The 13,018-nt window shown below is 41.6% G+C and overlaps 2 protein-coding genes across 2 annotated transcripts in view; one reads left to right on the top strand and one right to left on the bottom strand.

Annotated features, from left to right (window-relative positions):
- The window catches only part of Ance-3 (angiotensin-converting enzyme Ance-3), a 48,542-nt gene that overhangs the window by 16,710 nt on the left and 18,814 nt on the right, over positions 1-13,018 (bottom strand). The window lies entirely within an intron of this gene.
- Vajk2 lies at positions 6,872-9,301 on the top strand. The gene is made up of 2 exons (XM_001356191.3): positions 6,872-6,973; positions 7,954-9,301. The coding sequence occupies exons 1-2, from the start codon at positions 6,962-6,964 to the stop codon at positions 8,797-8,799; spliced, it is 858 nt and encodes a 285-aa protein (XP_001356227.1). The 5' UTR covers positions 6,872-6,961; the 3' UTR covers positions 8,800-9,301.

The raw sequence follows: 13,018 nt of genomic DNA, 5'->3' as shown, positions 1-13,018 counted from the left end.
GCTAAGCAGCGGCAGCAGACTCCCAAATCTGGCTAAACTTTCGGCCACTGCTGGAGTCCAGTTACGAGTCCAGCTCCGACTGAAACAGGTCGAGCTCGAGGAGCCAAAGCTCTGAATAGTTGCAAAAGTTTTGTTGTTGCTGCTGCTGCTGCTGCTGCTGCTGCTGTTGCAGTTTGGGGCTTTGGAAGTCACTCAGTTAGTGTGTCACTGTGGCATTTGCAACAAGCAGTTAGTGGCTTGGATTTGGATTTGGATTTGGATTGCTTCGGTTTTCTGCCACATCTCCATCTCCAGCCCCCACTCATTGTCTTCTGCGCGGCGCTGTTGATATTAGTAATTTTGTATTTCACATGGTCGTGGCATGATATGTTGTGGCAGCCAATCATTTGCCTAATTTTTCATTGATGTTCGTGGGCGTAGTCGCGTGCTAAAGGCAAATCATTTGTCTAGTTTTCCAATGAACTGTGACGGCATGGAAGCCAAGCATGGAATGTCAATCGAGCAGTCGAGTCTGTCAGTTAGACCGATTTAGTTAGGTCTTCCTAACATCAAATATTGAGAAGGTAGCCACAAAAATATCTGATTTACCAAAAGAGCATCCTGCATATATCTGCAAACAACAACAAAACTGGGCTTCGATATATATTTTTGTATTTAACTCTTTATTTACCAAGTGTCGACGTCCTTCGACTCCCCTCCAGCCAGATATATCTACGGATCAGTTCTGCTATTTCCCCTTTTCTAGTGACACATCCATTGTTATAAAACCCACACTAGAAAAGGTTTTCTTTGTGTCGGGGTTTCGCCTGGGAATTGGCTTGCTCTGCTTGCCACATTAAAACATAAATTTACATCACATCTCGGGGTGTTACACACCATCTCGAGACTCACACTCGAGACTTGCTCAAGAAATCTAAGACGAGAAAAACGAAAAGCCAACGACATAATTCCCAGGCCGGCAAGTTTTTGTTTTCTCCGTTTCTGTTTTACTAGTAGTTCTGTTTTTCTGTTTTTGTGATCTTATTGTTTGCTATGTTTTTTTTCACTAATTGCTGCGGAGGTTTCGTACGGCCAAACAATGGCTGGAGTTCAAAATGATTTATTTATTTATTTTTATTGCCAAACACGAGCTCGGCGCAAACATGAAAACGAAAAAAAAATTCTAGTGAAGTACGAGATATAAATGACAATGTTAAAAGCCAATTGTTATTTATTTCAGAAGAATTCTCGACTGTACTGATGGGAATTAAAGAGCTAAGCAGTGCCTGCTCAATTACAAGTCACTCGTATATCCAAGAAAGGTAGCCGCAATACTTTTAAAAGGATCAACAAACATATCTTGTTTAATTCCTCGAATTACCAATATCAAAATTAAACTCCTTCCGCTAAAGCCCGAGAAGAAATGCTTTGCTGTTCCTGAAGTGCCAAAAAAGATTGAGATCCACTCACGATCCGCCTCAATTAATGTCTTTATTTGCGTTTATTTCAGATCTTTGGCCAGCCTAATTCGCTTCTCAATGCACGGTGGCTTGTAGGTCTCGGTGTGGGCGGATAGGAGGGCGTGACAGCCAGTTCTTTGCTAGATTTATCCGCCGGCTTTCGGGCCTGCCTCTCAGGTTCTGTCAGAGGCCAGAGTCTGGTTCCGCGTGCATTTCGTGTTTGGCTCTGATCGAAGGTGGTGCTGCGGTATTGTCTTGGTCTGGTAATTCAAGGTCCAAAGCGGGGCCGGGCCCCTAACCGCATTGGGTCAATTACATGGAAAATGTCAAATCGAGAGAATCATTTTAGCTATTTTCGTTTCCAGTCCATTGTTCGCGCCTCTAATTCAGAAACAAATTTCTGTATATTTCCCAAATATATTACGGTCCGAAATTTAATAGCCAACAAGCGTTACGAGAGGTCATCATTTTTGTTGGTTTAGGAGGGTGTTGAGGTCACAGCCACAAATTAGGCAAAACAGTAGCGAAAATAGTGTCGTGTCCATCAGCACCAGCCTGCAAATCAAAAATGTGTGTCTCTTTTTGACCTTTTTGCGGACAATTACCATCAGAAAAAGAGAGGCACAAAAATTGCCCCATGTAAACAGCTTTTTTCTAGACAATTTTCTTTGCTAACCAAACGTGCAACCGAACAAAAAACAGAAACCAAATTAAATGTCGAAGGTTTTGCACGATTGTCTTCGACCCGCAGTGCGCAGTCCGCAGTCCGCAGTCCGTACCAGCCTGTGTTTTTCTGGCCATTTCAATTGACAAATGTTACTTGTCTGCACCAGACGCCAGCCCCAGACCAGACCAGACCAGACCAGACCCCGCTCGAACCTAGCTCGAACCCAGCACAACCTCGAGACCACAATCACAATCCGAAAGACTTCAGCTCCAGCACGAAATCGGTGATTTCGTTGATGGCCCGGCAGAAGAAAATCTTTTGCCACTTCGCATTCCGATTTCAATTCCGAAAATTTGGGTCAAATTGTGTCGCTCGAGCGTCTCGTTAATTATGATAAATTTCGGTGAACTTAGGCCCGGACTGACCCTGGCAGATGTAGCAGCATGAAGTACAAGCAATACAAGTACTAGCCGAAAACTCAATTAACTGCTGCATTTACTTTTAGTAACGTTAGCTCTGGCCTTACCTTCGCCGCTTCCTTTCGGGGCTCGTGATTATGATAGATTATCAAACATAATGTTTGCAGGTGAGTGATGAGACCTTAGGTGTAGGGAAAAGGGTGATAATGTTCCTTGATTTGATATCTTTCGAGTAGAGTTAATAGATACAATTGCCTTGCTGTGTGTGTACTCAGAAATTTCAGTGAGTAGAGTCAAATCAGTCTACAGAACTCAGCAGACATTCTCCGGTTAGGCAATCCACTTAGCACCAATCAAATTATCAATCTGAGAGACTCCGCTCTAGACAATTTAGGAATCAACTCACATGCCATTAGGCCGCAATTAGTTGGCTTCCACACAAAAAGCTGTTCCACAGTTTCGATGAATGAAAACCAAAGAAAACTTAATCACCTTTCGAGCATATTTGCACGGATCAGACGGCGAAACATGTTCGGCATTCGATTGACAAATGCGAGGCATCTCAAATCTGGAGCAGCCGTGAGCGACTGTGCGGGACTACAGATATCTTATGCGAGTGTATATTAGATTATACATTAAACTCGCAGAGGTGCAAAAAGTTTCCAATTCAAATGCCAAATGACAAATGCTGGGCAGAGATCGATAAATCGATCGCTTGCCCTATAACATATGGCCGGACTCGCGGCTCGATTCGTTAATTACCATCAATATATAATATTTTAATCTGCTTCGCAAAAAGATATTTCAACAAATACGTTTATTTTTGGGTTGATTGTTTCGACTGCCGAAGGAAGAATAAAGCTTATGGAAAGACGCTAAGACAAATGTGAATATCTTTATTTTTATTTATGTATTTTTTTTGTACTTCACTCTGCTTTACTCCCCTAATTTATGGCCTGCTAACACGAAAGGTGTTTGCTTTGCTGTGCTGTCCCAGATTTAAATCATTTGAATTTTTAATGGAAGGGGTTTTCCAAACAATTCTCCAGAGCAGAAAGAACCACTGAAAGTAGTTCTAAACGAAATATCATCATCGTATCTCAGACTTACCATTCCCACAACAATTTTTGTTTAGTATACAAATTTATTTTAGAGAAAAAATCCCCTGCGATCATTAATTTTGGGCGTGTATCAAGAAAATCAAAGATTAAATAACATTAAAACCTGGAAGACTAGTTTCAGACATCAATAGAAGTCAATACACTGCCATAAAAAGAGTCCAACAATTAATGAGATTCTTCTACTGGACGGAACAAATGTACATTTATATGTGTGTGGAGTAATAATCTGTATATAAATCTGGATAAATCTGTATTTAGTTTCGATTTCTTTTTGGGCAAACATGGAGTATATGTTACAACAAGTCTAAGAGCATCTCTTAGCTCTGAAAAGCTAATAAATGCAGCTACTATCAATTAGAATTTAACGTAACTTTAATGAACGAAATAAAATTTGAAAAAAAAATCGCACATACAACATATGTCCAACATAAAATCGAAAGAAGGTAACTAATTTAAGAAAAATACTGCAACATTTTCAAATTTGGAAGCCCATTTAATTATTTAAATCCATTATAATTTGATTTGGGTCAGCTTAGCTTAAAAAATAAATTAAAATTCATTTGCAACTTTACATCTAAATGTTAACCTCTTTACTCTAAGCCTTTCACACACCCCTTCAAGCTTAGGATACTCTTGGCAAGAGTATTTATTTTACATGCAATTTGGAATTAAGTTGGCTTTTGTTTTAGCTTGAGAACGAGTCCGGCGTTGACGTCACACGAGTTTTAATTAAATAAATTAAGCAGGCGATCGGCCAGTGAACGCAAAATGTCAAATATCAGATTATCTAATGGAAGATGCCCCACCTCCCTTGTTGAGCGACTCTAATATTACTTGTATCTTATGCTAATAGCTGTCAGATGTATCTGCATATTCGCGACTGTTGATGAGACGGCAACGTTTCTATTTTGATATTGAATATAATAACATATTATCATAATTGGTTTGTCAAGATGGAAGAGTTCGCAGTTCCTGCGACGGCCACAAATGGTCTACTTTCTAATTTATTTTCAAAAGAACATCGTATCCATCTCATAGGGGAACTTTTTCAAATTTGACTCCACCCGGCGTTTTATAGACTCCAAAGCATTTTAAGCGCCACACACTTTCAAACATTTTGCCTTGGTAATTAGCTAAAGAAGACCATTAAATCATTAAACACATTAGGAAACAAATAAAAAAAAGGAATGTCGGCAGAGAGGCTGTGCTATTAGCTATTGTAGAGACCTTTCTTTGTTATAGCTATAGCCTACACTTAATCGAACTCCCTTAAAATAAGTGAAATGAAATGACACTTTATATCTTGTTCAGAATAACCTCACAAAATGATATTACACAATAAAAAACTCTTTATTTGGAAAAATTTTTCTAATGGTGAACTGTAATTCACTTTTTCAGTAATATTGAAATTTTAAACCATATTGAAAGATGGTCGACCAATCCCAAAACCCTCCTCAAACGTTTTAGGTACCGGGTATTTAAGTAGAAAACAACTCGGCTAGTTTGGATCTTCGATCCATCTCCGTCCATTTATTCCAATGTTGGCGAGTCAACAACAAAATGAAAGTGATCTAGAAAAACCATAAAAGAAGGCAAACAAAGAAACCCGACTGAACAAAACAGATAAAGGCCCGATGCATAAACTTGAACTTGAGCTCGGGGCTGGGGCTGGGGCTGAGCTTTTTCGATTGTTGATTTCGTTTTGGGTCTGCATAATTTATATGGAAGCTCGCACGTCATCCGCACGATTGCAGTGCGGTGGTTCTGCTGCTACTGGGGATGTGCTCATGCCAGGGCACAGCACAGCCCCACCGTCGCCAAAGCGATGGCTAACCACAAAAGAAGCGCCACCAAGGGAAGGCCTACCACCCGCCGGTCCCCTCGCCGCCTCCCGCGAATGTGGTTCAACTTTGACTCAGAGCCCGCGCCACCGATTGTGATGTTGATGTAGTTGTTGATATGTTGATATTGATGATGGACGACCTTCGCCTTCAACTGCACATTACAAAGCCCAATACGCCAGCTGCCATTATGTTCGGACATTATATCAGCAATTAATTTAATGCACATAAATCTAGCGCTATTTTTGTTGGTTGCTCGGAGTGTTCTCCTTTATGATCGCTGTGGTCTAGTCATTGTTCACACGTTCCATTTACATGGCCATTGGCGAGTATTTCCTAGGCAGCATTAAAATGTCAAATTACCAACACACAGACAGAATCCGCCACAGACAAGACCCATTCAATCAATGCACCCATATCGAGGTTCGGGCTGAGTTTTGCCAAAAAATTAAAAAACAAAAAAGAAAAACACTGAGCAAAACACAAATCAGAGATCAAAAGTTCAGTCACGAAGCCCCCAGAAACGAGCCCCACAGAACCAAGCCTGGCAGACTCCGCGGCGCATGTTTTCCAGCGGAACATTTACATCGAATGTGCAACTGCAGTAGCAACAGCAACAGCCACTGCAACTGCAGTCCAAAGTTGTGGAAAGTGATGTGTGGCTAATGTGAATTTGACTTATGGCTATGGAGCATAGTTTTCTGTGCCTAATTTCATGATGGCTATGGAGCATAGTTTTCTGTGCCTAATTTCATGATGGAAGTGTTACCGGTTGGATATTAACCAGCAATGCCAGAACATAATTTGCGGCTGGTAACGCCTTCTCTGAATCAAGCATTTCAGGGGACATGATTTCCAAATCTTAGCCCGGCGCAACAATAAAGTGAAAAATGGTTAATTACTATTTACTATTAGTATAATATTATGTACAAGAATTCGGCTGTTAATTTATAATTTACTTTAGTTATTTATCAACTTTTAGTGAAATATTTTAAGGTCGTTTCTTCAATTATTATCGACTTGTGGCCCAGGTACTCGCGCCCTAACAACTGCCAGTGGGAGAAGTCAGCTCGACTCTAGTACGCTCACACGGATTCTCACAGACACGCACTCACACAGGCGCATGGTCACACGAACGACACGTACAGTGTACGTGAGAGGCACCCCCAGAAGAGCTTTTCTTGGAAGCGTTTCCTTCGGGCCATTGCTCACACAGACGGAAAACGAGCGAATGAGAGAAAGGGAGAGAGCAAAGAAAAGGAGCTTTTGGTCGGGCTGCTGCGCAAACGCCTGCAAGACTCGATCTTGGCTCGCGGCGACTGCGCAGCCACCGCAGAAGACAGACCCGCAGTAGCATCGGCCATATAAAAGCTCGCGACGTCTGTGCGATATTATTCAGTCTACTGTTGCGGGTTGGTGGAGACATACGAGCCCCTCTTGATCCAAAGTTGTTAAGTGCAAAACCCAGTGCAAAATGAAATCCATGGTATGTTCGGTCCCAGCTATTGAGTGTTCTGTTCCAAAGTGATTCCAAGGCATAGCTACATTAAAACAAAAGCAACCGAAATCGCGCTTGGAGAACTCGATCTTGGTTAAAGTTGTTTTTAAATAACATTATTTATGGCATAGCCCAGTCCGTTCGGTGTGGTAATTCGAGTGCATTTGAAATAATTCAGACAAGTAAACTCGTTTGAGGTTAATTTTTGAAACCGTTTCTTCAAAGGAGACAGGAGATAAAGCGAATGTCGATACTTTTAAAAATGCTTTAAAATTACAAAAAAAACATTTGTTGGTCGAACACACATTTAATAGAATTCTATTCTATTCTATTCATTGTCGTTAAGTGGTGTTAGATTGCAAACATTTTTTTTTAATTTTTAAGTACCTATTTCACGTATTGTAAGAATGCTAATAAAAAAGTTAATTTTCCTACAAACATCATTGCTAAGTTCTAAAAATATTTCTGAAATATTCAGGACCCAGCAAGCAACTGATATTTGAAAACCAAACCAAACTGTTGGAAAAACCTTAAGCTTTAACACGCTCAAGGCTGTTCCCACCTGGAAGACCAACAACCAATGTATACTTTTGCCATTCCCTTTGTAAATGTCTATTGCACTGACACGAATTGCGAATCTGATTATTTAGTCGCCACGCCAAGAGTATATCCAAATATTCCAATCACCCACAACATTGCTCCAATTTCGAGCCCCATTACGTATACGCCGCATTGCCAATATGTTTGGCCGCAAATTCACTTGCGCGCATAACCTGGGGCACCATTGAACTTGGCTGGTTGCCCAGTAAGCTTTCAGCCATTGCGTAACCGTCATATTCCAAATTATGGGCTGACAGGCGGAAGCGGGTGTAGTCGCTGTTTGCATAACCCAACCCATTTGGCCAGCCCAATTGCGGTCAACGCGTTTGACTTTAATTTATTTGTTCGCTTTCCTTTGTCCATTGCAGCTCATTTTCGGCCTTGTGGCCATGTGCGTGCTGGTGGCCAGCGCCAGCGAGGAGGCGCCCAAGAAGGCCGCCGAACCCGCCGAGCCGGCAGAGAAGAAGCAGGAGAAGCGGGGCATTGGCCACGGCCTGGGCTACGGCTATGGACCCTCGGCGGGCGGTGCCGTTCTTGGATCGGGTATTGGTATCGGAGGCGGACCCATCGGCCAAGCTGTCGCTGAGTTGCCCACCCAGGTGCACACCAACACTGTGATCAGGACCGTGCAGGTTCCTTACCAGGTGGAGCGTCACGTGCCCTATCCCGTGGAGAAGACCGTCACCTATCCTGTCAAGGTTCCCGTGCCTCAGCCCTACCCAGTCGAGAGGATCGTCCATGTGCCAGTGAAGGAGATCGTCAAAGTGCCAGTCGAGGTGCCCCAACCCTACCCAGTGGAGAAGGTCGTCAGGGTTCCTGTCAAGATCGCCGTCGATCGTCCTTACACCGTCCACGTTGACAAGCCCTACCCCGTTCCTGTCGAGAAGCCCGTACCCTACACCGTCGAGAAGCGCGTCATCCATAAGGTCCCAGTCCATGTGGACCGACCAGTCCCCTACAAGGTGGCCGTCCCAGTGCCAGTCCATGTTGAGAGCCATGTGAAGCCCGCCGTTGCCGTCACCCACACCGTCGCCGCTGCCGCTCCAGCCTACATTAGCCACGGCTATTCCGGCTACTCCGGCCACGGAATCTCTGGCCACGGAATCTCCGGCCACGGAATCTCTGGTCCCGGCATCGCCTCGTACGGCGTGTCCGGACACGGAATCTCCTCGTACGGCGCCTCCGGCCACGGCGGCTACCTCCACAAAAAGTAGATCCAATTGCAACACTTACGAGGGCCACTGGAGAATCGAAGTCGGGTGAAGGCGAGCGCATCAGCAAGTCGACATTATCAAAATGAAAAATAGGCCAACAACCTGGACCCTGCCACCCAATCTGCCACCCTCTCCCCCGCCAAGCAACCCTCAACGTACGACTTAAAATTTAGTTTTAGTTTGTGATAACAGCCGAAATTCTTGGAGGATCTGGGCCAGGGGAAGAGCTTTGACAGGCGCCGTCGATGGGTTAATTCAACCTAGAAAGCTTGCCCCGCCCATCCGGGTCGCTCTGCCAATGCCTGTCCCCTCGCCTTCCCCCTCCATGTGTACAGTTCTTTTGTAGACAGAGACGGAAAATCAAACAGCAGACGAGTTGCTCCTTCGACTTTTTCATGAAAATTTCCTTTCTATGAAATGTTTGTACATATTTAAATAATGTAAATAAAAAGAAAATTTGAAAAAATAACATAACCAGAATTAATTGGTGCCAAAAATGTAAGAATATTGTTGTACTGATCTGATGCGTTTTTCTCTTTAATTAAAATTACCGATTTCAATTGTACTAGGTTTTCCGTTATCATGGGAGCAATATAAAAACTCATTGAAAAAACCAAAGATTTCTATTGTAACTGAAGACCTTATTTTCAATCGTAGGAGTAATATGTGCGTAAATCTGAGATAGGATGCTGATCTTAGCGGTTTCGCTGTGAATAGTGAGATGTATGTATGATGAATAGTCCACATCCACAACAGCAATGGGAATGAGAGTGGATATGGACAGAAATTAAACGGATTTCCAGGGACTATGTAGAGACGAAAAGATTAACACCGTGAACACCCAAGTGTGTAGAGCAAACATCATTTTATATAAATATGCGGATAACTCTGAGCGGATAACTCTGAGTTATAATGGTGTCATAAGCTCTCAAGCGCAACTGCTCTCTCAGCATTGCAAAACAATCCCCCTAAGACAATTATTACCATTTATTTCTCTAGCCCACACGCATCATCTCCACCCATTGTGTTCTCTCTAGCGAGTTGTCTCTCTCCACGCACTCTTTCTCTAACACAAACGGTAAATCGAACAAAATGCAACAGACAGTCACACTTCGTAGGCAGGCACAGGCAATCTCGTAGTGAATTCTTGAACAGAAGACCAAAGTTCACTGAGAATAATATTATGATCCGATACAGGCAAATATTATATCTTATATCACAATTGATAACGACAGGCAGGCCCGCCTCCCGTCTGTTCCCACAGAAGTTATTTCCTTCTATTTGTTATTGTAAAGTGCTATATTAGATTGTTGCTAACACAAATAAAAGTTATTTGCTTTTGGTTTTGGTTAAATTTATTAAATACAACTTGGCTGGACTGAGATAAAAGTTGCAAATATTTTGCCAATATAAACCAGTTCATGTGATTGCATTGCTAATGAGTAAGAGACTATTATTTTATTCTCACTGATAAAAACATAGCTATTTACTCTAACATGAGTTACCTATCGATAGATGAGTTAGCTCAGCAACTCAGAGTTCGTGTCTCCACTTGCACCTATTCTATTTATTGAGTTGGAAAGCTGATACGTGCGGGTGGTTCTAGCAAAATTTTATAAAAAATCAAATTATGCAAATGGTTAACGCAATAATACAATTTCTTTAAAGGATTCTATTTATTTTCATCTTTTACCTCAGCCATAATTTGTAAGCCCCATAATTTGATTTTCGATACACTAGTTTTTATTGTTACTAGTGGCAATACGATAGGCAGAACAGCGTTAAAATATTCGGAAAATCGAACAATCGCAAGTGAAACCACTAGGCCCATATGCTTATCCTATAAAATTTAAACTCTGACCAAAACTCAACAGTTTAACCCTAGTGTAAACAGTGTATTAGCCAATATCGGACTTATTAGTTTTGTGTAGATGTGTAGGTAACACCCAGAAGGAAGAGTATACATATATCCCCATCCGGCCCCATAAAAGGCGAAATTCTGTGGTATCCACAATGAATGGAGCCACAAATCTAGCAATTTTAAATTGTTATTTAGCAATTTTAGCAACTTTATTATAAAACTGGCAATTTTTATATTTTTTTTCAAGGGTTTTGTATTTTGTATACCTTTTTGTCATCAACTGCAGAAATTGCGATTAATAGGGTTCACAAAGATATCGGAACATGTATTTAACTCAGTGGCTCGATTATATGAACAACTTGATAGTGTTTGAAAACTCTTTTAATGTTGGTGGTGTTTAAGTAATGGATTCGCAAGGATTGCAACTGATCCAACGCGAGCTTATTGTACGTGTAATGGAATGTAATGGCGCATGGAACAAACAAAAAATGTTGCCTTTCGTTCGAAGTCGACCAAAACGGAGGAACAGGAAGCAGTTCTATGCCTGCAAACACACGGCGATTGCCACAAGTAATCATGTGTGTGGAGCAGTTTTCAGCTTGCAAAGTGCACCTACATTATTAAAAATGTATTCGAAATGCAATTCATTGACGACTTTGGAACCAACATAGCAAACTTTTAGTCTTTTAGCCTTTATTTGGCCGAGTCTACTATATCTTTGTATGTGTATATTTGTTGAAAATTAAAATTTTAATGGTTTACCATTGGCAATTTTCATGAAAATTGTAGACATTTTTTGCAATTTATCTTCCCAAATCTAGCAATTTTTGCTTAGAAGATTCTGGCAGCACTGCACACAACAATAATGCGGTTTGGCTCGAATTTAGTAAAGGGCATATATACTATGTAGCATTTGTAGAATTTTTTATTTTTGTAATATTATTACGAATTATATATTTTGTGTTTATTACCCGCGAATAAGCTTTTACCCCATATTTACTTTTTATTTTACCCGAGAAAAATCTTCTTCCTCAAATTCGGCATTCCGATTTCTGTTTTTTGAGCAACTCCACCGCATTTGCCACATCGCAATTAAATTTTTTGTTTCACCTATTCATTTGTTAAATTTATAATCCAGCATCAACAGACAAAAGCTAAACTGGGACTTTCATTTGTTGATGCAAAAATAGTTCTGCAGCCAGGATCGCTGCATGGGCGAAGCCGAGTTGAAGGTTCTCCTCATACATGTGATCGGCACCATCGGCACTCAAATGATTCGGCTCACATGGATTTGAAACCTGAGAACATACTCTGCAGCATGAACCCAAACGCTCGTAAGTTTGCTAAAGTCGAACCGCAACAATCCAAAGGAGATGGATGTCTTGAACAGTGTCTATGTGATTTGCGCAAGGTTCCCTACGACCCAGATGCTAATGAATATGCTGCGGGATGCAAAGTAACAAATACGGAAACTGGGACAAACAGAGGATTGAAGGTTACTGCTTCACAGACTTTTCATTTATACCAATTTCTACCAAATATTCGCAGACAAAAGTCGTACCGGGCAGAACTAGCCCCTACCTGTTCGCTTATATAACGCCATCTTTCCGAAATGGTCAAAGAAATGGTTGACTTTTTATACCCGATACTCAAAATGAGTATTGGGGTATATTAGATTTGTGGTAAAAGTGGATGTGTGTAACGTCCAGAAGGAATCGTTTCCGACCCCATAAAGTATATATATTCTTGATCAGCATCAATAGCCGAGTCGATTGAGCCATGTCTGTCTGTCCGTCTGTCCGTCCGTCCGTCTGTCCGTCCCCTTCAGCGCCTAATGCTCAAAGACTATAAAAGCTAGAGCAACGATGTTTTGGATCCAGACTTCTGTGATATGTCACTGCTACAAAAATATTTCAAAACTTCGCCCCGCCCACTTCCGCCCCCACAAAGGACGAAAATCTGTGGCATCTACTTTTTTAAAGATACGAGAAAACTAAAAACGCAGAATCGTAGAGAATGACCATATCTTTTAGGCTGCAGAATCTGAACTGGATCGTATTATTATTATAGCCAGCATCAAGAAAACAATTTAATTTTTTCTCGCCCTGTCTCTCTCTAGCATAGGCGGCTTTGCTTAGAGTAAAACATTAGCGCCTAGATCTCAGAGCTATAAAAGCTAGAGCAACCAAATTTGGTATCCACACTCCTAATATATCGGACCGAGACGAGTTTGTTTCAAAATTTCGCCACACCCCCTTCCACCCCCGCAAAGGATATTCCCAAATCTCAGAGACTATTATCGCTAGAGTAACCAAATTTGGTATCCGCAATCCTGTTAGATCTCACTATAAAACGTAT

The sequence above is a fragment of the Drosophila pseudoobscura genome, chromosome 4, assembly GCF_009870125.1.
Source record: "Drosophila pseudoobscura strain MV-25-SWS-2005 chromosome 4, UCI_Dpse_MV25, whole genome shotgun sequence".
Taxonomy (NCBI): Eukaryota; Metazoa; Arthropoda; class Insecta; order Diptera; family Drosophilidae; genus Drosophila; species Drosophila pseudoobscura.
The sequence above is the reverse complement of the archived record's forward strand: the minus strand, read 5'-3'. Positions and strand labels throughout refer to the sequence as shown.